The sequence below is a fragment of the Schistocerca piceifrons genome, chromosome X (assembly GCF_021461385.2).
Source record: "Schistocerca piceifrons isolate TAMUIC-IGC-003096 chromosome X, iqSchPice1.1, whole genome shotgun sequence".
Lineage (NCBI taxonomy): Eukaryota > Metazoa > Arthropoda > Insecta > Orthoptera > Acrididae > Schistocerca > Schistocerca piceifrons.
The window spans coordinates 238,607,863-238,634,989 of NC_060149.1; the positions used below are offsets into that span (position 1 = coordinate 238,607,863).

Genomic DNA, 27,127 nt, shown 5'->3' on the forward strand with positions numbered 1-27,127 from the left:
TGTGTGCTATATTCTATAAGGCTCCACAGAGATAAGGATTATGATTATTATAATTATTTACAGATTACATTAGTACAAGGCCATTCATGTGATACACTGCTTCATTGTGTCATACTCTATTACGTTTGCAAAAAGTGATCAGTTTGTATAGCAAACTACTTTCCTGAAGTACTTACTCACATAATAACTTCCTTGTAAGATAATTAGGTCACGATCCGTGTAAAATCAGTGTAATTTTGTAGTTGTATGCGTACAGACATATTCAAAGGTGGATAAATATTATATTCTAAATATTCTGTTCTATCCTATTCTGCATCTAGGCAGACATAGTAACCACTACGCCATTTGGCATAATGGCTTTGCACAACTGCACGGACTACACTAGCACGCCTCCCTTCTCAGCCCAAATTCTCATTCACGCCTCAGCCCACTGGTATTCCCCCTTAACTCGAACAACACTGCAGAGGTTCTCCAACTATAATGGAACAGCATCCAGGATCCTGCCTGAATCTCAGGCATAGGTGGTTTTAATCAAATTAAACTATGTGGTTCCAGAGTCTTTTTTAAGTCTGAAGGCATGCTGGATACTCCGTGCAGTTGTGCGAAACCTCTGTGCCCGGGTGCCGTAGTGATTAGCGCTTCTACCTAGTGAAGAGAGGATCCGGGTTCAAATCCCTGCCTTGGTACGAATTTTCATTCACCGCTTTAGTCTGCATATATACGTCATAGGTGTTCGAGGTGCCATGTCGTGACATGATGCCGCCAGTGTGCATGTCGCCATTCGAAATGCATTGTGGAATGTTTTGACGAGACGTAACGTGATGGTCAGTGTGAATTGGTATGTCCTTTTTTTCTTCAGTGTATACATACTGAACAATTGATAACAAACACATTAATTCAAATGCTGAAATACCTTTCTTATGTGATGGTATGGTTTCCCGATTACATCCAACTACAATACTTAAACCAATTAATAAATGTTTTAAAGCAATATTATTGTAGCGCTTTAAACCACCAGCACATCTTCGGTTTCCGGTTGTGAGTTGCATTGGTGTCGTGTTGGTTGGTAAGAAAGTTGGTTTTCTAGAGGTTGGTAGCCCGTAGTCTAGTATTGTGATTTGTTGTGTGCGAAGTTCTAATAGTGTAGAGGTTATGCCTGTGGAAAATATGGAGGAAGAAGGATTAGATAAAAATCCGAATCTTATGCTAGCGCAATGGCGATTCCTTTTAAGCCTGCCAGAGCACACAAATGATACCCAAGTGAAACACCAATTGCTGGAAGCAATTACTCGTGACAGTGAGTATCATGAGCAACACTGCAAGTCATGCCATGGATTGTAGCTGTATATTTGTATTCTTTTATAATTTTAAGTGGCACATTTTCTTCTCCATCACAGAGACGTTTCATAAAAAACAGTAGAAATTTTTTGGATATGGTTTCTGCGTTATTTGCTGTTTGTGGGGTCACTGGCTTCCTCACTGTGTTTGTTTATTGGCTTCATAACAATGATGTTAAACATCCAAAAATTCCTCGACAATTGCTATAGCAGTCAACAGTTCCTAATACTGTTTCTTACCGCCGTTTTCAATGGCTTTCCAGTAATTTTTGCTAAAGATGCAGGGGCCCTGAACTTTACAGCTAGTCACTATAGATTAAAAGCACAACATTACTGTGTCTTTTCTATTTCTCTTTGTATTGCTTCTGCCTCATTACTTCTACAGAAATTGTCCACTGTGTACTGTTAGGAACTTCATTTTTTTCATGTAGACGTAAATAGATTATCTTGTTCTATTATTATGAGAGTGTATCTGAGTTTACAGATTATATTTTAGTGATTGCTGCTTCCATACAGATCTTCTACTGTGAAGTGGTTATCTGCTTTCTGAACATTTAGTGGGCTAGTGGACAAATTCATTACTTGTTGTTACTGGTAACCCTTTGAAATCACTACATCAGCTGCTACTGCTTTGATGTATTGTTAAGATGCAAGCAACCTCTACTTGCATACTTAATTTATTTGGAACTGTGTGGTTTTTCTGATCATGCCACATAAATCCTTATGATGGTGTTATGATCATAGGTGAGCATGAACTGCTGTTCTGCAATGTGGCAAGCACTGGCCCCATTTCTGTTGCAAGCGTGACTTGTTAGTTTCCACTGAAATCACTAATTGCCCAGATTGTTTGTAGATAGGGCATAAAGTATGTGGAGATAATGAAGACAGCTGTCGTGTGGTAATCCACTACTCTCACTCATCTAGAGAGTAGTGTTAGCATGTAGTTGTGAATTTATGTATTGTGTCGGTAACTTGGTATAGTCCACACATTCACATGACCTCTTACTTCTGAAGTATTTGTTTACAGAAGCACAGTTAGAGGACGAAATGAGGTATTGCGAAGTCAGCCGTCGTGCAGAAATATATAAGCTGGAATAAAATGTATGGGAAATATAGCCTGGCTTGCTATTAAGAGCATTCACAGTGGGCATTGAAACTAAAGATGTCAAGACTGTTTAACGGAGAAGTGGGTGTGTCAGGAGGGCTGATACTATGAAAAACACAAAAGTCAGGAGGGGATAGCAGTACAGTGTAGGAAATGAGTGGAATTGCTCAGAATGACTCCAAAAGAAATTATGTAATTTAAAAATGTTTATCATCATAATTAGAATGTTGATAAATGAATTATAAAGAAATTCAGTCCCTCATCATCGTGATCTTGGCAGTTGCCATAAATTACCTAGCAAGGGTATCAATATGCTGCCACAGTAAATATCTGCAGGATTGTGCCTAAGAGAGAGTTTGGAAAGTTTCAAAACTCTCATCCCCAGAGGGGTTGCTTGTGTGTGTCTGGCAACAGTTCCTGTTGAAGTATTTTAATCATTTTGCGTTATCATTCAATAGCGCATTGTTTTTGTTCTGACAATATATTGGCATATAGTGCTGTCTAACTCGAAGTTTCCTTACGTATGTTATGCATGAGAATGAACAGTATATCCCTATAGCATGAGGCCACAAATTCAAATTTTTCTGCACTGAAAAAAGAAAAGAAAACGAGCTAGAGGGAGAATTACTGTGATCACAAAATTACCTGCCAAGGTGTACATTTGTTTTACTGAGCAAGTTTACTTGTTGTCACAGCAACAACAACAACAACTTAGTTTAAAGTTCAGAATGGTGAAACCTGGTGTCGTCTGCTCCCACAGTTCTCTGAAGAATGTTATGTCCATATTCATTAGGTTGTGTCCAGTTCTCTTGCATATTTTTGTGTGTTTCTTTGTAGGGAAATTATCAATATTCTACAAACTTATTATTCAGACTTTCCAGCTTTATCCGATACAATATTCTGTGTACACTCAATTCTTAATATGATAGATGTACAGGTTTTGCTCATTTGTCGGGAAAAGTTAAGTAGTGGGTCCTCCCCTGCATTTTTTGTAGTTTGTGTGCAATATATGTACACAGAATGCATGAGAATACTCATCGGTGGCTTGTCCATTATCTAATGTGCGGTTTCTGAATTTACTTTGCGGCTTTAGCTGTTATGATGAAAAGTGCATTAAATATAGCAAAGAGTACTTAAGTATGACACAAATGTAAACATTAGTATATGTTATAGGTCAGTCTGTTAACACAACCTATAGGTGGCATTTATATTTGTTGGATTAGCCAACTAACAACCAGATTATCACCTTAAGCTACAACATGGACATAGAGCTGTGCTACACATCAGTCGTTCGTTGCAACCAAGAATTGGGGGGGGGGGGAGGTATTAATACAATACTGTAGCCCATTTGTCTTCTAAAATCATAAACTTGTTGTACATTATCAGAGTTTCATATTGAGCGTGGTATTTTACTTCATCAGGATTCTAAATATGTATTCCTGTCTTCTGAGAATATTTAACATGCCCAGCAACTAATGGTCAACTGAACCTACCAGTATCATATGTTGGCTTCATCCCCCCCTTGACATAGTGACATTGTGGCATGTGTCAGCAGGAAGAGAACAGAACAGTGGCATATTTGTTTTGTGTCCATTATTTTTTGGGGCGTGGATTGGAGGACACACTGGTCTGTAGTGCAGCCTGTGGTTTAGATTAGGTGTATTGGCAGCATACTTAGAAAATTTAACAAATCTACTTAAGAGACTGCCTACACTACGCTTGTCTGTCCTCTTTTAGGATACTGCTGAGCAGTGTAAGATCCTTATCAGATAGCATTGACAGAGTACAGCGAAAAAGTTCAAAGAAGTGCAGCACGTTTTGTATTATCGCGAAATAGGGGAGTGTGTGTCACTGAAATGATACAGGATTTGGGGTGGACATCATTAAAACAAAGGCATTTGGAATCTTTTCACAAAATTTCGATCACCAACTTTCTTCTCCGAATGCAAAAATATTTTTTGACGTCAATCTACATAGGGAGAAACGATCACCATAATAAAATTAGGGAGATCATAGCTTGCGCGGAAAGATATAGGGGTTTGTTTTTTTCCCCATGCTAGACAAGATTGGAATAATAGACAATTATGAAGGTCGTTGGACGAAACCTATGCCAGGCACTTAAATGCGATTTGCATAGTATCTATGTAGATGTAGATGAGGTTCAACGGTAATAATTGGGTTGTATTTGCAAAGCCAAGTAATGTGAATATAAAATCTCAGTTGTGGTGAAATACTGGTAGGTACCACAGCCGAAGCTGTAAACTGATGTATGTTGCCAACTGTTTTCAAACATCAGGCACTGTGTAACAACACATTCCTTTTGATTGTAGAAATAGAATGGAAATGAATAGGCTTGAAATAGAGACCGAGGTAATAATGAGACCTTAGTAATGTCAAGAGGTCTGAAACAAAATAATTGGCAGAATAACAGCAAGAAAAAGGAAATATTAGAGTAAGAGAACTTTCTCAGTCTATCACCAGAGACAGAGGCTGAGGTGGCCTGGTTGGCCACAGGTAGAAAGTGTCATAACTGTGGATTATTATTATTCCTATCGCATCAGGGTTTGTTGTTAAGCATGTTTTTTGGCATGAAATTCACTATATTATCGTCTTGATGAAGTTCGTAGATTTTTAGTCCAGTCGTGAATGTGTGCCACAAACTTTCCCTTTATCTTGATGTACCATCTTCAGTGGGTATGTATTTCTGAAGATACTTAGCGTAGTATGGGAGGTATTGAACATTCTTCTTGACCAGAGCTAGTGTGTGGACATTTTTCTTGATTTAAATTTAAAGTGTGCCATCTTGTAAAATGTGGATCAACTAAAAACTGGGATAGATGTCGTAGTTACATTTTAGAAGAGATTGTTGGGAACTAGAAGAGTACATATTAGTTTTCAGTAGTTGTTTATGCTATGTGGCTGTTGATACACTTAAGGTAACCATCTTTGTGGATTGTTTTGTGGGAAACAAATATGGCGTGCATACCAACCTTCACTGCAGACAGCATGGTGAGTCCAAACTCTTACAATCCAAGTAGGCTACTGTACCAGAGGGAGGGATGTCAAAGAAAAGGTCCAGGGACCTCACTTATCTGACTAGATGAAAGGATATTTAGAGTATTTGGAGGAAGACGCTATATGAAGTTTGGCCAAATAAATAGTAACATGGACATTTGAAATTCAACTGTTCTCTGTTCAAGAGACAATAAATTGCAAAACTTTAGGAACTAAAGGTAGGTTAATGAAGGTGGAAAAGGAGTTATAGATTCAAACGGGATACAGTAAGGCTATCCAAAGTGTGACAAAACAGAAAAACCAAATAGAATCAGAATTGGCACACGTTTTACTACAGAGAAATAGCTAAACAGAAGTTATGATGTAGGCGTTACTGCAAATAGGAAAATAAAAAAAAATGCAGATAGTGAAGGAAGATGACAGAATAAAATAATGGTAAAAAAAAGGAATGTTCCATACCTGTCATTCTAGTCTCTATGCTAACGTGTTCATATTCAGATGAGGTGGCAGAAGTTGTGGTTATTTGATTTATTGTTTATTCATTCCACCATCTATCCACGGATCATACAGTGATAGATTTGTCGCCATAATACAACGAAGTTAAGTAGCTCAAAAATTTACATGTAATCAGAATATAAAGTATGCTGTATGGGGATAGGACGGGTCTGTCGTGGCCTTGGTCAAGGAACCATCTCTATGAAGAGTTACTGGAATGGATAAATGACACCAAACCCACTACAACGTGGTATTGGGGATTTTAATTCCAAAGTAGAATCAAAACTGTAGTTTGATAGGTTGTGTGTTAGTAGATATGTCAGAAACATAATGATGATGCTCTTTATTACATTATTCCAGAAGAAAACAAATAGAATATTGATTTAGCAAGTACCAAATGGAACTAAAAATTCAACAGAGTACATTTTATCAAATCAAAATTATTCAGGTTGTGACAGTCTTAAACCACGTATGAACTGAAAATGATAATCGATTCGTAAAACAGAGTAAAAGTAGGTAACAGTGTAGAGAGAAACCCTGATCAGGTAGTGTCGGAAATTTGTATTATGAGAATTTACTGAAGGATAGGACAGATTCGGTCTATTAAAAAGTGAAGGTTGTATAGAGATAGACAAAGTGGTGCAACTATCTAACAAAGGTACTTCACCAACAGCAAAAGATGTTGCTTTGGTGAACACAGATAAAAAGAAAATGTCTAAAATCTGTTTCGGAGAAAGTAGCATTTAAAGTAAATGTTTCTTGGAATGTGAAAGAATATACCTAATTAAACAAATCTATTTAGAAATGTCTTCAGTATGATATCAGAAGGTGTAATGAAAATTTGATTAGAGGAATCATTTGAAACAATAGGGCCTAGAGTATGGGGGAAAAAATTACTGTGCAGACACATCATATTTAATGTTACCCCCCAGTAACTAGCAACACAGAGAAGTTCGTACATGCATTCAGAGATTCCTTCAAATCACTGTATAATTATAGAATATTCAGGATCTCAGATTGCTCATAGTGTAATGAGATTCAGGAAATAATGCCAGATGAGATATGTAAAGCCATTTGATGTAAATAAAGGAAATACACCAGGAGATTGTGTTTAAGTCTAAATTATTGAAGCTGGAAGAAAGGTAACATGAAAGGAACTTAGAGAATATCTGTGGAGCAAGGTGCAAGGTGATTCACAAAAACTGAATAAATGTTGTAATAATTCTACTTCACAAGGAAGAAAGTAGGTCACACACACACACACACACACACACACACACACACACACACACAAACTGTGGAAATATCAGCCTCATTTCTGTAATGTATGAGATAGTTGGAAGTAAAGACTAACCATCTGAAGCAAGGGGGGATATATCAGATATGAATCAGCTCAAGGAACAAGTTGGCTTTAGTAATGATTTAGTCCAGCAGATTCCAAATCACAAAAACTGTTCTCAGCAGTCCTAGAGAAAGTTTTCAGACCCTTAAACTGGGAAACTGGAGGCTAAAATAGTAGTGGAATGTATATTCTGAACAATCTTCATTTCACTGGTGAGTGCACATACACTTTTACAAATAATGCAAGAACTAGATAGAGTAAGTTTAAAAATGGGCCTGAAGTTTAATTATAAGATTAAACCACTGTATAATCAAGACACAGAAAATAAAATTAACTATTAATCCAAAACCAGTTGATATGCTTTAGTATTTAGGGAAACTGAAGACCTATGAATGGCTAGGAAAAGAAACACAACTGAGTGCCCTATAGTGCTTTACAAAAACTAGAGCTCTCAAAGCTAAGTTTCCATTATATGTGATATAAGAAGTTTCCAATCAGTCTAATGGTAGCGAGACGACTTTTTACTGCAAAAACTGTTAAACTACTATGAGGTATTCAGTGTTTAATGGAGAGGTGCATTTTAGGAATTATTGGGAGAGACCAAAAATAAGCAAATTGATCAGGAAACAAATTGATGATGAAATGAAATGGAAGTGAAAGTCTTGTAACTAGACGAATTTTTGGTACAGGGACAAAGCAGTCATTCAGTGGATTCAAAAATAGAAGAAAAGGCTGGTGACTACCTAATGAAAGTTTAATTGATTAAAGAAGGTGCTAGTGCCACATGGGCACATATGACTTAAGTCTGAAAAATAGAGTAATCTAGAGGAGGCCTTTATCTAGCGGCGGCGGCGGTGGTGGTGGTGGTGGTGATCCCTTTCTTGACTTACAGGATGCCATTTATTGTCTTCGACTGAAAGTTTTGAACGTACATTACCTCTATCTATACCACAATTAGTCACTTTTATTGCATCAGAGACAGTATTTTTCCTTTAATAACATTTTTCTGATTGCTTACCATGTCATTTTCCTGTTATTTCTCAATATCTTCTCTAATATGCTCTCTGTAGTTATCTTTCATTCTGAGAGAAAGAAATTCAGAAAGAGAAAGTATTGGGTGATGCCAGTCAGTCAGTTTGTGAAAGGATCTTGATTGAAATGCTGTGTGTGTGATATCTTCACTTGATTAAAAGGTTCACTGTATTGGAATGTAAATTTATACACACTCTGCATGTATATGCATGCTTTCCAAACTGCCTTGAAATGCATGGCAGAGGTTACTTAACGTGGTACCTCATGTTAGGTTTTTTCTGACATTAATAGCTGTGGAAAATAGGTAGAATGATTACGTAAATGCCTGTGTGTGTGTGTGTGTGTGTGTGTGTGTGTGTGTGTGTGTGTTGTAATTAGTCTAATTTTGTCTTCACAGGCCCTATGGGGGACTGATTCTAGAAGTTTTGTAAGCACGTTTTCATGGGATAATTTGGGTCTAGTGTAGCAGGGGATACAACCCGTCGGCTTTGGAAAATGAAGTCACAAGTCGCCAGAGAGCAGTTTACCATTTTCGCTTTTACTGTTATGTTTCAGTTTCGTTTTTTTACTGATTGCTTAATAAAGTGGATCTGTTTATTCTATCTCGTGAGATTTTTTTTAAAAAAGCCAAAAAACACTTATCAGCCACTGAAGGGAGCTACAACACTAAGAAGAATCGCTTCTCAATTGGCCACTTGTGACGTCATTGTCCAAAGCCGACGGGTTGTATCCCCTGCTGCACTAGTCCCGATAATTTGCGTTTATCTTCAACAGTGTTCCAGTTCAGGTGTTTTTAACATTTCTACGACACATTCTCATAAGTTAAACAGATCTGTGACCATTAGTGCCCCCACTTTTTATGTACATTGTACATTTGATATGGATCCCATGCACTTACGCATCCCATCTTGGAATATTGCACAAGTGATTCATAAGCAGTCTCCTTAGTAAACTGACTATATTTTCCCACTATCTTGCCAGTAAACGATGGTCTGCTACCTGCCTTCCATAAAATTGAGCCTCTGTGATTGTTCCCCCTTCAAGTTCTACAAATTGTTATATTTAGGTATTTATATAAGTTGACTGGTTCTCATTTTAAATAATTGATGTTGTAGTCATTGGATACCAAGCTTTTTTTTCATTTTGTGAAGTGCATAATTTTACATATATTAACATTTAAAGCAAGTTACACGTATTTGCTTCAAATTGAAATCTTGTTAAGTTATGACTGAGTATTTATGCAGCTTTGTTTCATACAGTTCTTCAGTTAAGGTAACTGCATCATCTGTGAAAAGTCTGAGGTGTTATTAATATTGTCTGCAAGCCATTGATATAAAACATGATCTGCAAGGGTCTCAAAACACTTCCCTTGTGCAATTTTAAGTTACATATACATCTGCAGTGACTCCTCATCCAAGATAACATGCTGTGTCCTCTCTGCCAAGAAATCCTCATTCTAGTAACAAATTTTGCTTGAAGCCTCCTATGATCGTCATTTTGATAAAAAGCATATATGTGGTACTGAGTCAAATGCTTTTGGGAAGTCACTTTTTGGAAGTCAAGAAATAATGTATTTACCGTGTCATTCTGTTAGATATACCTCATTACATTTGAGCGGAGCTTATATTGTAGGATTATACAACAGGTAGGTGTCAGTGTGATTGGATGTTAGTTTTGTTGATCACTGCTGTTGCCCTTCTTCTAGGCAGATGTGACCTGTGCTTCTTTTTTTTATATTTTATTTATTTATTTATTATTATTTTTTTTTTCAATCACTGGGCTCAGCTTTTTTGTTCGGCAGCTGTACAATATGTTAGGGTTAAAACGGCAGCTGACAGTAATAATCTATATCACTTGTCTTTGCAGTGGTGCAAGAACTAATCTGGGGTAGTACATGTAAAGCAACATTTAAAAAATGGGGTCCAGTATTTCTGCTTTTGTTTTGCCACACACAGTTTCAGTTCCTGTATGATCCATGAGTGCTTGGACACTGATTTTGGTACCACTGACAGCCTTTCCTTATGACCAGGATTTCCTTAGTTTTTATGAGATATTTTGGTAGGATTCTGTTACGGTAATTACTGTTTATTTACTAGTTTCTTTACAGTGACTGTACCTGTATACCAAGGAGGATTGCATCCACCATGGACAGTTCTACTAGGTACATACATATACAGTGTATGGTCAACTATTCCTTTAAACTTGAGACACAGTTCTTCCACATGCTCCTGCCCAGAGTAAAATATTCTTAGTTTCACTCTGACATATGACCCTGTGTCTCTTCATTTTACTCACTAAATATGTAAATCTTGCTACTTAATTTAGCTGGCTTTCTACCTGCTTAGTTGTTGTTGTTGTTGCAGCTGCCTCATTGTCACTGATACCACATCCAATATTGATACCATGAAAGAGGTCAGGTCTAATTGTTATGAGTAGGCTCCTGAAATATCTGATATAGGTAGCATTCAGAGAATGCATTTTGTACTGTTTTTCTGTGCGTCTTGTCACACCTCCATTTACAGAATTGTAGTTTTCCCAAGCAATTGTTGGATATCTAAAGTCTTCTCCAATGATGACAATATGACTAGGAAAATTCGTACCAATTTAGGTATAATTTCTGTCAGTTTAGGTATAGTAAAGTGTAATACAGTCCTCATGTTTACTATAATAATAAGTTGCCATATCAGAGAATCCTATATGTCAGTATAAAAATGTGTGGAGTGGAAGAGTATACTTTTTTTTTATAAAAAATGCTGCATATAATATCTGCTCCAACGCTTGCGAGTATACACAACAGGTTTAAGTTTTTCATCCTTTGAATATTTCCAATGGCATCATGCAGTCTGCAGCTATACAGATCAGAGCAAAAGAGGTCTACAGTTGCCTGGAAAAGGTGAGAGTTCAATTTTTGATCAACTCTTTACAGATATTATATGCAGCATTTTTAATAAAAAAAAAAGTATCATTCTTATCAGAATGCAATAACATTATACTAATTGTACAGGTTACATGCTGTATGTGTGAACAAGGGCATACTTTGATATTTTAGCACATTACTGTGGGAAATTGGCAGAACATGAAAGTAAACTGCTTTAATTGTGTCAGTATTGCCTATGTTGATATCTCTTACGCCAGTAGCCTGAAACCAATTGTGTTAACATTACTGTCAATCTTTCACTTCAGTTAAAGAGTTGATCAAAAATTGAACTCTCACCTTTTCCAGGCAACTGTAGACCTCTTTTGCTCTGATCTGTATAGCTGCAGACTGCATGATGCCATTGGAAATATTCAAAGGATGAAAAACTTAAACCTGTTGTGTATACTCGCAAGTGTTGGAGCAGCCACATGATACTTTCTTGTAAATATCTTTAAAGTAATTGTAAACTTGATAAGGCCACATCTCGGGCACTTAGCAGCAGCAGCAGAAGCAGCTGTTGTTGTTGTTGTTGGTTGGAGAATACATGCATGTGAAATACTCCCAAAACAATGAAAAATTTAATGAATAATATATATGTTCTTAAGCTTTGTTTTACTAATTTTCTAAAAAACTTCAAACAATGATATAGGCCCAATATTTGTGCAATGTGGACATGGTTGAGCATTTACGGGATATATTTGAGAGATTTGTTTGTGCCTTTGGGTATGCATTTGAAAATTAGTGAACCGTGAGCAGCTGCTAAAAAGCCATGACTCATTCTTTCTCCAGATGTCTTGTAATAATTTTGAGGTTATAACAACACTAGCTTATAGAACTTCATTCACTTGGTGTACCCTGCATGAATGTTAACACATTTCCCATGACTAATTCCCTACATAATCTCACAGTAAGGTTCAGTTGCAGGTTTCCCATTGTTATTTAGACAATGCTGACTGGCAGTAATAATCTTCTTGACACAAAGCAATGATGAAATGCATCTTCATCTATGTCCTCTTTCATTTCCATACTATTGCCCTCAAGTACATCGCCTTTGTATAGACCCTCTACATAGTCCTTCCACCTTTCTGCTTTCCCTTCTTTGCTTAGGACTGGTTTTCCATCTGAGCTCTTGATATTCATACAGGTGGTTCTCTTTTCTACAAAGGTTTTTTTAATTTTCCTGTAGACAGCATCGATCTACCCCTAGTGATACATGCCTCTAAATCCTTACATTTGGTCTCTAGCCATTCTTGCTTAGTCATTTTGTACTTCTTGTCAATATCATTTGTGAGACGTTTGTATTCCTTTTCGCCTGCTTCATTTACTGCATTTTTAGATTTTCTCCTTTCGTCAATTAAATTTAATATCTCTTCTGTTATCCAAGGATTTCTGCTAGTCCTTGTCTTTTTACCTACTTCATCCTCTGTTGCCTTCACTATTTCATCTCTCAAAGCTACTCATTCTTCTTCTGCTGTATTCCTTTCCCCTGTATTTAATCATTCCCTGATGCTCTCTCCGAAACTATCTATTACCTCTGGTTTTTCCAGTTTATTCAGGTCCCGTCTCTTTCGTAACCAATAAATTGTCGTCAGAGTCCACATCTGCCCCTGGAAATGTCTTAAAATTTAAAACCTGTTCCTAAATCTCTGTCTCACCATTATATAATCTATCTGAAATCTTCCAGTGTCTCCAGGCCTCTTCCACATACACAAACTTCTTTCATGATTCTTAAACCAAGTGTTAGCTATGATTAAGTTATGCTCTGTGCAAAATTCTACCAGGCGGCTTTGTCTTTCATTCCTTACACCCAGTCCATGTTCACCTACTATTTTTCCTTCTCCTCCTTTCCATACTGTCGAATTCCAATCCCCCGTAACTATTAAATTTTTGTCTGCCTTAACTATCTGAATAATTTTTTTTTTTATCACATCATAAATTTCTTCAATCTGATCATCATCTGCGGAGCTAGTTTGTGTATAAACTTGTACTACTGTGGTAGTGTGAGCTTTGTGTCTATCTGTGCTACAATAATTTGTTCACTATCCTGTTTGTAGTAGCTTATCTGCGCTCCAATTTTTTAATTCAATAGTAAATCTACACCTGCATTACCCCTGTTTCATTTTGTATCTATAAACCTGTATTCACCTGACCAGAAGTCTTGTTCCTCCTGCCACTGAACTTTACCAATTTCCACTGAATCTGACTTTAACCTATCCATTCCCCTTTTTAAATTTTCTAACCTACTTGCTCAATTAAGGGATTTGACGTTCCATGCTCCGATCCGTAGAATACCAGTTTTCTTTCTCCTGATAACAATGTCCTCCTGAGTAGTCACCGCCTGGAAATCTGAATGAGGGACTATTTTATCTTTGGAATATTTTACCCAAGAAGATGCCATCATCATTTAACTGTACAGTTAAGCTCCATGCCCTCAGGAAAAATTATGGCTGTAGTTTCCCCTTGCTTTCAGCCGTTCACAGTACCAGCACGGCAAGGCCGTTTTGGTTAATTTACAAGGCTAGATCAGTCAATCATCCAGACTGTTGCCCCTGCAACTACTGAAAAGGCGGCTGCCCCTGCTCAGGAACCACATGCTTGTCTGGCCTCTCAACAGATATCCCTCCGTTGTGGTTGCACCTATGGTACGGCTATCAGTATCGTTAAGGCATGCAAGCCTCCACACCATTGGCAAGGTCCGTGGTCCATGGTTTATGGGGGATGGTGGGGAGAGGGAGGGGGAGGTACGTACAGTAGTACAGTATATACACAAAAAAGATTAATTCATGAAATCTAAAACTGCAGTAAGTTAGAATAAATTTTCAATAAAAGTACCATGAGAGTGTAAATTGTATCTACACTGGTATTCCGATAAGTTATTCTTTGTATACAAGAGAAAAGTGTAAATGTTTAAGTTGATTACTGTTAATGGTTTTAGGTCAATAAACTATTGTCTGCAGTGGGCAAGTTTTTTTGTGTTTGTAATAATTCTAATAACTTTCTTTTGAAGTACCAAAATTTCCTGAACATGTGTGTTATTCAGAATGAGATTTTCACTCTGCAGCGGAGTGTGCGCTGATATGAAGCTTCCTGGCAGATCAAAACTGTGTGCCCGACCGAGACTCGAACTCGGGACCTTTGCCTTTCGCGGGCAAGTGCTCTACCATCTGAGCTACCGAAGCACGACTCACGCCCAGTCCTCACAGCTTTACAGTTTGTGGAGGGTAGGAGATGAGATACTGGCAGAAGTAAAGCTGTGGTGACCGGGCGTGAGTCGTGCTTCGGTAGCTCAGATGGTAGAGCACTTGCCCGCAAAAGGCAAAGGTCCCGAGTTCGAATCTCGGTCGGGCACACAGTTTTGATCTGCCAGGAAGTTTCATGTGTGTTATTGCCCCAAAAATGAAAACCTCTGAGACATAATAGTGTGAAAAAAGCAAAATAGGATGATGATACATAAGTCATTAACAATTACACCCCACTAAGAAATATTTGTGCTAACATATTTAATATGTGGATTCCAAGACAACTTACAATCAATAACACCACCTAAAAACCTTGACACTACCTGAACAATCTTCTACTGGCTAAGCTCTTAATATAGTTTGAGTTTTATTCATATAAAATGACAAATAATTTATTGTTAGAATAAAGTACAAAGATCCCAGACTCAGTCTTGTGGCATGCCACCCGTAATTTCAGCTGTCTGCGATCTCTCCTTTTCACTAAACATAATTTTTTTTTACCATTGTTAAGAAATGATTAAAAATGTCACTAACTTTGTTGTTAATTATTCTATGATAAACTAATTTGTTGAGAAATGAATCATGCTCTACACAGTTGAAGGCCTGGGTAACAAGGGAAGGTCATGGAGAACAAATTGTATTGTATTGAACTGGGGACCCAGAAATGACGGAGAGGCTTTGTCCCCGCCATAATCCGCAGTGGTACACAATCCCACAACAGGCTACAGCAGTCCACTCACCCCACCATCGCCCCACTCCGAATCCAGGGTTATTGTGCAGTTCGGCTCAGAGATAGAAAGGTTGATCCTCCCCATCTGTGTCATCTGGGATTAGCAATTGATATGACACCTCACCTGAAAATTACAACAGTGTTGGCATAGAAAAGGAATATAAAGAGCAAGGCTATGTTAAAAAAGTTTGAAAACAGGCTAAAACAACAGTATTTTGTCAAACACACAAATTCTGCAGGATATGATAAATTGTGAATTAAGTGATCATTTTATAGTAAAGAGAGAGGAAACTGCATTAATAAATGACTGCAATTGAGACTTGTTCACTGAAAATAAAGAAGAGAATTCACTGCTGTTCAAAGCTTACAACTTGTGGGTAAAGAAATTTAAATGTAAGAGTAAGATCGTCTGTCACAAAATAACCCACAAAGTTAACAAGTAGTTGGTTGAAGGGAATGCCGATATTCGACAAAAAGTTAATCAGTTCGTGAGAGAAGTCAGGTCTCTCATTGAGGAAGAAGTGTCACCAGGTCAAACAATTAATGCTGACCAGTCAGAATTTGGTAATGAGTTAAGATATGGACAGAGTCTAGGAGTGAAGGGAAGCAAGCATGTCTTTGGTGCAGTTGGATCCATAGTGGCAACCACATAATATTATATGATAATGTCTAGGATTATGATGAACGGTATGCAGCTACGCAGTTTACATGTCCTTGTATCGGAGGCCACCTGACTTTCTCCTGCAGATGTAAATATAAATTTGCCAAACATCAAGGTGCTTGCTAGTAAATCTGCTAATATGACAAAGAGGGATTTAAAAGTCTTCCTATAACATGTGATGTGGCCACATATACAAGTAAAAAACTTCCTGGTGTATTTCAAACACCCTTGAAGTACTGCTTTGAAAAAGGATTAATGGAAGGGTGTTTCCATGAAAACTGTGACCAACCTACTTTCATCAAATGTGGACACGGCAAGAACTGCCTATGTATTGGCCATGCCATTATTGTTGACTTGCATATCTTCTGCCTCCAATAGTGTAGTCAAATAAGTAAGCTCTGTTACATGTATTTCATGTCATATCATTGACTATTTGTCTCAAATAATCAATTTGTGTAATAAATCATTCATATTGTAATATTCTCATTGTAACTCTGACAAGTAATATCTCCTGTTCTTATAGTCCATAGCAGGTACAATTTTTATAGTGTACGTATATTTTTTTTGCTGTATGAACTGTGATATGTATGAGTATAATTTCCGCTGCAGCATATCGTGACCTTCCCTGCAAGGTCACTAGAAGTTACAAAACTAGTAATGGACGACACATTCTAAAACTTTTGATCAAACAACTGTCAGAGATACTGGGTGATAACTAGAGGTGCAATTTCTCTTTCCCTTCTTATAAATCGGCACAACTCTCTGTAATTTTAACTCCTCTGGAAATACACCTTCATGTAAATATTTATTAACGTAAAAAAAAAAAAAACAAACACACACACACACACACACACACACACACACACACACACACACACACACACAGAGACAGACAGAGACAGAGAAGGCCCAAAATTATTTACAGTACAATGTCTGGTGTTACCTCCGACAAAAAAATTTCTCTCAGTGCGTAGCTTACATTATGACATTTTACAAGATCAGGTACAGTTTCATGAGGCCTAATAATGCTTTCACAAATTTCATTAACATGCTGTAGACAAAAGTTATTAAATTCAGTTGGTGATAACTCTTCAGCCTCTGGCCACTGGGTTTATTACTCCACACTTCCTTGCATTTATTTTTGGATGAATCTGTATGAAACAAGTTGTGTTGTTTCTTAGCCACATTGAATGCATGTTTATAATTCTTTTGAGTACTGAAGTATCTTAGCTTAGCCATATGTGTGTAATCTATGAAAATCTAAACATAGTAACAATCTGTTTTTCATATTGGCTGGTTGAAAATTTACCATGTATTTGTGTGCCTGTGCTTATTCAGGTTACATGTGTTGGGATTGACTTAACATTTGTACTGAGGAAAGTTGGACTCAAAAATATTTTTAAAAAAAACATGAAAAATCTATCAAAGACTATATTAGCAGAACAGTGACTATTACTGTTAAACAAATGAGTCCAGTCATAACTCTTGAGTGAAACCATAAAATTAGAAATTTTTTTGTATGTTACTGGCCTTGAGATGGCCACATTAGACTCTTTGAGCTCTTTAGACTTCATATTAGGCCTACTCATTTCCACCAAAACCAAATCGTGATCTGAAGAAGCAAAAACAGCTACATTAGAACACATTAAATCTCTACTAACATTTGTAAGTATAGTGTCAAAATAAGCAATTTTTCTTGGAGGTTTACTGTTTAACAAATTTTTAAATTCACTTACATAGCGTGTCTTTTGTTACATCAGATACAGGATTTATGTCACCAATAATCACTTATTATACTTTTTCCACTAAGGACTAGGAAAATAAAGAAATACTCAAGTTTTTTGTAAAAGATTAGTGGATCACCATTGGGTTACCTCTAAAGTGATACAATAACAATTTTTAAATGCTCTAAGTATATAGCTGTAGCTTTAGAGAGCAACTCATTACACACAAAACCTAGACCTAATCCAATGTTACCATTTATGAAAGCTATTTTGTCTAAAATTGACGTAGTGAGACCGTGGCTGTGTAAAATTAATGTAGGTTGATTCTTACAAAGAAGAAGACAGCAACCAGCCACTATCAATACTGCTATTTATTTAAGTAAATAGCGCTGTAACTGGTTTAGAACTGGCAAGCTCATCAACAGACGGTTGTTCACATGATTTGCAATAAACACTTTACATAATCGTCATTTTTCGATTTTTATTCTTCCACTGTGGCAAAATATTCTTGGTGTGTTGGTGCCATCGAAAATTCCGCGTGATTTTGTTGCGAAGTTGCAGGTTTGTATTTTCTAAATATTCCAAAATATATGCAGCACTTAGCACTTACATAATTCGTACATCACCATATTCTGCAAAGCTACACACACACACACACACACACACACACACACACACAAATTATATAAGTGCTGCATATATTTTGGAATACTTGGAAAATACAATTCTGCAACTTCGCAACAAAATCGCATGGAATTTTCGATGGCACCAAGAATATTTCACAGTGGAAGAATTAAAAACTTGTCAGTTTGAAACCTGTTGCAGTGCTATTTACTTAAATAAATAGCAGTATTAATAGTGGCTGATTGCTGTCTTCTTCTCTGTAAGAATCAACGTACATTCATTTATGAAAGGTTTCTCACTATTATTTGGCCCCACCCCCCTGAATATGCTCTATCTGCTGAAACTGTTAACTGGAAAGAATCTAACATATGACAAGAAATTTCTTTTCCTTTACACCAGTGCTCAGTTAAACATAATGAATCAATCATATTCTCATTTTCAAAATCATTTAAAACTACGTTTTCCACTCATACTTTCAACATTGAGATAGCCTATCTTAAATATCAGTGTTCATGAATAAGCTGTATTATAAGGTCAAGCATTATTCCCGACTCATTATTCCTACTGTTTTTCTCAAAAACAGTGACTAACTTCATAGTAGACTGTGTCACAAAGTGAAAACTTCATATTAGGCTTTGCCACAAGGTGAAAACTTCGTACTACACAGTGTCGCAAGGTGAAGCAGTATGTACAAAATTGCTAATGCTAATTTGGTTCAGACCATTGATGTTTTCCGTGACCACCTTCATGGTATTTGTATGAAATCTCGCTTATCTTTAAACTGGTTCTCCAGTGTGAATCTGGATAAAGCAGCTAGGCCCTGGCCTTCTTTGTTACCTCTAAAAAAAAAACTTATTTTCCTTAAAACTAAACAGTGTTGGTGACTATAACCTATCACTTTGTGCTAAGACTTAATAATCAGCTAAATTTTTGATTTCTCCACTCAAATATTTTTTTCCAAGTTCATTCATTTGGAGGCCGTGAATGGTATGAAGTCTTTTACCCATATCCGTTATATTTACAAAAGGGACATATTTAAAGTACTTGCAAAATTTCTTCATGTACTCGTACCGTTTACACGTTAACGTGTGACCAGAGCAGAAGATCGTGCCAAAACTGTACTGAGAAGAGTATAATTTTAGTGTTTTGTAGTTTATGCAACTTTTCAAGTTTCCCACTACATAGTTTGTCCTAGCAAGAAAACCTGCCATTTCAGTATCATCTGTTTGTGAAAAACTTACCACATCATCTTTAAATTTTGCATTAGGTTTTTTCGTGGCTGAGATACGATGGCTCCAACTGTTTTCAGTAATATCCTATGTTGATGGTATAACCAGCTGGTGGATAAAGTCATAGTTAATCAAAATAATGTAGAAAGTTGTATTCAGTAACTCAACAAATGTAGTCTGGTGACTTAATTCTGACTGGTGAGAAATCACTTATGGGGTTCCCCAAGGCTCAATCTTAGGTGTACTGTTGTTCCCAATTTATGTAAATGATCTTCTGTCCAATATGTATGAAGCAGAATTAGTTCTTTTTGCAGACGTCACTAGTATTGTAATCAATCAAGAATACATACAAAACGGAAGAAATAGTAAACAGTGCTTTTAAAATTATCATTGACTGTTTTTTTGCGAATGGCCTCACCCTCAATTTTAAACACATAGCATATTCAGTTTCACACATACAGGGGTGCTACACCCATGATTAGTGTAACACTTGTTAAGGAAATAATAAATAAGATGGAAACTTCAAAATTCTTAGGTCTCCATAGTGATGAGAATTTAAACTGAAAAAAGTATATTTTGGAACTCCTAAGACAACTTAGTTGAGCCACATTTGAACTTAAAATCATTACACATCTTGGGAAGAGACAAATCAGTAAGTTGACATATTTTGCATAATTTCATTCAGTAACGCCATATAGAATAATGTTCTGGGGTAACTTCTTTAAGAAAGGAAGTCTTCATTGCTCAAAAATGTCCTGTAAGAGTAATATGTGGTGCACACCCTTGATCATCTTGTAGACATCCATTTAAAGAGTTTGGCATTCTGACTACTGCTTCACAGCATTTTCCTTCCATCACGAAGTTTGTTGTAAATAATCCACTTTAGTTCAAAAGGAACAATGATGTACATAACTACAAAAGCAGAAGGAAAAGTGACTTTCATTACTCCTCATTAAAGTTGTCTTTTAGCACATAAAGGGGTGCACAGTGCTGCAAAAAATTTTTTAAATAATGTACCCAGGGTTATAAAATGTCTGACAGATAGTAAAGTAAAATCTGAAAACAGAGTTTCTCCTTGTCAACTCCTTCTATTCTGTAGAAGAATTTCTTTTGCTGGAATGTGTAAAAGGTGGTGGGTAAGAATTACTCACACACATCTGCAGAGAATACAAAATATGTTTGTAAATGTCATCATACAGCCATATTTAAAAATTAAGTTGTGATGTGTATATAAAATGACTCGTTCCACATCACTACGATCTATCCTGCAAATGATCCATGGAACATGAAACAAAGTAACTTACTTTACTTCGTTAGCTATTGGCGTAGACATGTATTTTCACAGGCCTAGGTCTGTGTTTACTGCATGGTATCTATGGGCTTTTCATTTTGTTACTTACATTGACATTTGGTCTAAATTTTTTACTACACTCCGTAATCACTTCACTTTCATTAGGGTTACGTGAATTAGGCTGTGTAACGTCTAAGTCTACTTTGTTTTCTTCTGTAACCTCATGATGTCTAAGAACACTAAATCTGTTTTTCAAGGATGGGTTGCTGCCTCTGGACTGCAGGGTCCTGGATTCAATTCACAGTTGGGTTGGGGATTTTCTCTGTCCAGGGACTGGGTGTTTGTGTTATCCTCATCATTTCTTCTTCTTCATTTTCATCATCATCATCATCATCATCATCATGTGTGTGTGTGTGACTAGACTGGATTGTGAAAAGAAATGGACTGTGTAAAAATTGGGACTTGGTACGGGCACTGATGACCATGCAGTTGAGCACCCCGCAAACCAGTCATCATTTCAAGGATGGAAAATTTACGTGCTCTTTCTTCAGCCTAGGATTGCAAATTTTTGTGACAGGAACAATCTCCCAACATCTTTGTAAATTGTCATTTGTCCTACATTGATTGCTGGTTCTGAGTAAATATTTACTAAGGTAACCCCATTTTGGGAAAGTTTCTTGCTTAGTTCCAAATCAGTCACTGCATATTTCTTTTTCAGTTTCTCATTTTCTTTTGCTAAAGCTAAGTTCTCCTCTATAACAGTGGGTAAAATAGCTTGTTTTGGAAGCTGGGGGCTCAAGAGGAAAATTAGAGGAGAGTTGTCAGCTTCTACAAGGGAAGTAGTGTTAGTGGCTCCTGTGACATTGTGTTTTATTGCCTATGTTCACAGTACTGTTGTTAGTTGGTGACGCCAATGAATGTGAAAGCAAAAAACCCTGGTTGTCATGACAAGACTGATCTGTAGCTTAGCCCGTTTGAAAAATTGCCACTGACATCATGGTATAGTCTCCATGTTGTTTAGACTGTTTTTTGCTTTTTTACTACATCAGTGGTAAAAGCTGATGATTCGTGTTGAATACCCCTCTTGATCCAAAGTTGGAATCTTGTATTTCAATGAGGTATTTTTCCTCAGTTTTCTCTCTAATTTGCAAACTTGTTAAAAATGTTCTGTTTTTGTATGGTATGTTAAGAGGTTTGCTTGGTGTGAAGCTGAACTGCTGCTGCTGCTGCTGCTGCTTTTATTGTTGTTCAGGATTGTGTGCTGTTCACGTGTTAACAGGGCATTGTATGTCGGTCAGCTTTAAAATGTATTATTTAATTACAGACATGGCACCATTCTATGAGGAGTGCTGCAGTTCTCTTGGCTGGCCACTTGATGAAGAATTGATGTCAAGAATGCAGGCAGCCAATACCCAGAGACTCAAAGAACTAGATGAAGCAATTGAAGATGCAGAGAAAAATCTTGGTGAAATGGAAGTAAGAGATGCTAATTTGAAAAAGTCAGAGTATCTCTGCAAGATTGGTGCGAAGGTATGTAATGTTGTTGCTGAAAATATATCTCCCATGTTCTGTTTGGGAAAAAGTGTTCCATAATGTTTTTGTTTTTCAGGATTTATCATTGCAGTGTTTCAGGAAAACATATGAAAAAACAGTCTCTCTTGGAAACCGTTTGGACATAGTTTTCCACATAATACGAATAGGTCTGTTTTATCTGGATCATGATCTGATAACTAAGAATATTGACAAAGCAAAGAGGTAATTTATAAATTAATTAGTTAAATTCTTAAATTTTTTGAAAATGTTGAACTCAGCTTTGCAGGTGTTGTGAATATTTGTTTCATAGGAATATTTAGTAAGATTTGTTGAGGAAAATTTAGCGAGAGAATAAGGAAACAAAGTCAACTGTTGTGTTTCTGAATGATTGGAGGAATAAAGAAATAATTCTTTGTGTTTTCTATTTTTTTGAAAGTTTGATAGATGAAGGTGGTGATTGGGACAGAAGGAATAGGCTGAAAGTTTACCAAGGAACGTACTGTATGGTTATCAGAGATTTCAAAAGTGCAGCAGCTTATTTCCTCGACACGATTTCTACTTTTACATCGTATGAACTGATGGACTATAATACATTCGTGCGTTATACTGTTTATATTAGCATGATATCACTACCTCGTAATGAACTGAGGGACAAGGTGAGTATTTGTCATACTTCTCATCTAATACACGTTGCCAATTACATCAGTATTTCGGTACTATATATATTGGTTCTTAAATTCTATTTTAGTTTGAATATATTTAAGACAACATGTGTCTCACATTTGTTAAATATTTATTCCTTTACAGATTGTTAAAGGCTCAGAAATTCTTGAAGTGTTGCACTCAAATACAGATGTGAAAGATTATTTATTTTCACTGTACAACTGCCTTTATGCTGATTTCTTCAAAAATTTAGGTAACTGGTTTTATGAAATATATATTTATTGTTGTGAAGATTCTGTGAAAATTTTGTTTAACACCTGCAATTCTTTTCACAGCTCATGTTGAGGGACTTCTTAAGAGAGACTATTTTCTGAATCCACACTACCGCTTTTATGTACGTGAGATGAGGATTATGGCATACTCACAGCTATTAGAGTCATATCGCAGTCTAACACTGCAGTACATGGCTGATGCTTTCGGTGTTACTATTGACTATATTGATCAGTAAGTGAAAAAAATTTGTTTAATGTTTTATCACAATTTAACTTAAGAAAATTGTGGGTAAGACAGCTGCAGCTGCCATCCCCTCTCTGCCCCCCCCTACCCCCCTCCCCCCCCTCCCTCCCTCCCTCCCTCCCTCTCTCTCCCCCCCCCTTTCTCTCCCTTTCTCTCTCTGCCACATGTGTTGTAATTATTGTTAATGTCAGTAATTGTTTTACAGGGAACTGTCAAGATTTATTTCTGCTGGAAGATTACATTGTAAAATTGATAAAGTTGGTGGAGTAGTAGAAACAAATAGACCTGACTCAAAGAACTGGCAGTATCAAGCAACAATTAAGCAAGGTGATATTCTCTTGAATCGCGTGCAGAAACTTTCGAGAGTGATAAACATTTAAATCCTTTGGCCGAAGTGCATCAGTCATAAGTGAGACTAATAACTATAAATTAAATAACTTGTTGTGCGGACTGCGTGGTTTCGTGTGACTGTTGTTAACAGTAATTTTCATTGCCGTAACATCTATGTCTAGTAACTGCAGTGTTGTACTGACTTAGAGATGTGCAAATAGTTTAATCACATATGACTTGCAGAGTTTTGCAAATCTTCTGTTAAGATTTGTAATTTATGGAGCGGATGTGTGATTTTTTTCTTTGGAAATCAGTCTGTGTAAAGTAAGATGTACATGCACGTGCTCAATGTGTGTTATTTTTTGTTTCTATCAGCTATTTTAACAGCATCTTATAAGAAAGTCATTGGGTGGATGGTAGTTTCATCTGATTGTACACCATTTTGTTTGATATCCTTTAATCTTTGCTTGACTTCAGTTAAATGTCAGCTGAATGTCTTATTTTGTTTGCAGAGCAATGCATAGTGTAAAATATTGTTTAGATGCTGTTACATGGCAGTGTATTAGTACTGTCATCAAAGTTTTCATTATTAGAAAGACTTGAATAGCACTATGAAACATAAGCATTCAATGTTTAAAGTTCTGTTAAATGCCTTGTAAAAGCTATGAAAATATCCTTTCTCAGACACTTGCATTGCTTCCATGAAACTCATGCCCTCTCTTGGCACAAAAATATTTATTTCACTATCTCTGAAAGATTGTTCAGTATAATGTCTTTTGATTCCACAAAGAACAATTGCCATTCAGTGTATGATGTGCTTCACATGTAATGCTTCCATTAACCTGCAGTGTTGTTTCAAAAGCTTTACATGAAAAGCTAATGATATTCAAATTTTCCAGTGGTGAACTAGTTGAATTTTTCATATGGTGTTTAACGCCCTAACAGTCATGATAAATTTGTCATTCAGGTTGGTACTTTCAAATCTAGGCATGTTATCAAGAAATGGAGAATACATTAAGAGTAAAGCTAATTGTGGCTGCTTTACGGAACAAGTAATAGAAACAAAGATGCTGTTGAGAAATGCATTACATCAATGAAATGTATTAAATTGGTAAAAATCTAATTTGTGTCAGAAATGTTCTTCTATGGGATTTGTTTCACATTAGACAAAAAGGGCATGCCATTTAATGTGTCAGATATTTTCACCTTTTTCAAGACTATCAGCTTCTAAATTTTGTTCTTTGCTTACATTTTAAAATAATTTTAATTATTATGTACAGAGAACTTCAAATGAAAGTACATACACACATTTTCTTTTTGTAATAATTATTTTAATTGTTTAAGAGTTGTGTTTGTGTATCTGTTGTAGTTTAATGATAACATTAAAATCAATAACAATATTTTTTAAATCATGTTTAGTGTATTAATAGCTCAGCCGTGAAGATATCCAGATTTGTATTTAATTTATTATTACCATAACTATGCTTAAAGAGTGCAGAATGTTGATGGATATCAGTAGACAGTCTCAGAACTGTTTCTTCACATCAGCATATTCTCCCCAAGAGTAAAAGTTTTAAGAAAAGTCATTTTACCACACCAGCATTTTGTGGTGTTGGACGTGATTTTAATTTATATTTTTTAAAAATTTTGAGCTTGGTTCAAGTGTTCAATTTTTATTCTGTAAAAGCTTACTTTCAAAAATGAGTAAAAGAAAAACTGGTTGATATATTACATTATGTAATATGCATACAAAGAGCTGTCTGTATTTTGTTTTGTTTTTACACTAATGTACACTGAGCAGTAAATTTAGTTCTAGTTCTTTATATGCAGATTTATTCTGATATTATGAATAACTTGTCTGTAAATTTACAGAAACATCTGGAAGCCTTGGTATTACATGCAATCAAAAAAAGTATGAAAGTAAATTACAATGAGTTTGTATATGTCTGTGTTTCATTTTGGCATAGTACTTACTTTTTAAATACCATGTCTGTCAGGCAATTTATGTGTATTTAGAAATTGTTCATGAGCCGTTAAGGCAATTGAATAATTTTTGACTGGGGAGGTTGTCTACTCTTAGAGATGAAAAATTAATAATGGAACTATTAGAATTAAAATACAAACTCCCTCTAGCAGTACAGTAACACTACAGGAACGTTTGAATTTTGGAGGCACAAAATGAAACTCTTTTATTGCCAGGAGATTTTTTTTTCAGAGATTGGAATAAGCTGACTTTAAGATCCTATACTGTGACTAGAGTGTGTTGTCACTGTGGGAAATAAAAAGGCCACCTAATTTTAGAAATGACAAAACAGAAGAAATAGTGTAATAATGTACGGAAAGTTGTGGTTGAGAATAATGAATTATTTAGGAATAAAAGAGACAACTCACCGAAAGGCAGAAGTGCTGCATTGTTGACAGATACACACACAATAGGTACAGAGCTTTACTTTGCTAGCTTTCGGAATGGAATTCCTGTCTCAAACTATAAGAGAAAAACGCACCACACCACAACACAATACACAACTGTCTCCCTACATCATAGTGTGTGTTTGTGTTTTTCTCTTACAACTTGAGAAAGGAATTCCATTCCAAAAGCTAGCAAAGTAAAGCTCTGTACCTTTTGTGCGTGCGTGCGTCTTTCAATGACACAGCACTTCTGCCTTTTGGTGAGTTGTCTCCTTTATTCCTTAACAATAAGAAGAAACAGTATGCTTCTCATAATACTTGCACCTCTATTTTTAACTTTATACATAATGAACTTCATCATTGTTTTGCGGACTGACAGATTCAAGCAGCAAATAATTTAGGGTGTTCTTTTACTACCCCACACATGGCCTTAAAGTTGTGCTCCTAAAATGTATAGTGTGTATAATGCCGAACTATACACTGTCAAAAAGTGAATTGAGAGGATAAGAAATTAATCTAGCATAGTTGCCATCTGCTCAGACTCTCTCTGTTCCCTCTATCCAATAGTGGAAATCTACCCAACACAGAGAATTATTCAAAACTTTCTAGACACTCTCCTGGATATTTAGAACCAAAGGAAGAACATACCGGTGCCTAGTTGAAAGAAACAAGCAAAGCAGCCAAAGAGCCCTGTAGTGATGGCACAGTACAAGACATATTGTATTTACCCCATTATAAGACAAGGTTTTTTCCAAATTCATTATTCAAAAAATATGGGATTGTCATATATTCGCAGGCTAAACTACTACTGCTGAGGACAACATTTTTATGTTATGTGAAAGATTAATACAAGGGTTTTCTTACATTTAAAAATGGAGCTTTGGCAATTGATGTTACTGAAGATTTATTCTGAAGAATTGTGAAAAGTCTATTGT

The 27,127-nt window shown here is 36.3% G+C and overlaps 1 protein-coding gene across 1 annotated transcript; it reads left to right on the plus strand.

The window, feature by feature from the left end:
• The first annotated feature begins 1,070 nt into the window (after window positions 1–1,070).
• On the plus strand, window positions 1,071–25,724 carry LOC124721340 (26S proteasome non-ATPase regulatory subunit 6). Its single transcript, XM_047246258.1, has 7 exons — window positions 1,071–1,297; window positions 22,066–22,271; window positions 22,351–22,496; window positions 22,711–22,930; window positions 23,082–23,190; window positions 23,273–23,441; window positions 23,659–25,724. Exons 1-7 carry the CDS (start codon window positions 1,153–1,155, stop codon window positions 23,831–23,833), a joined length of 1,170 nt encoding a protein of 389 aa, XP_047102214.1. The 5' UTR covers window positions 1,071–1,152; the 3' UTR covers window positions 23,834–25,724.
• The last annotated feature ends 1,403 nt before the right edge of the window (window positions 25,725–27,127 follow it).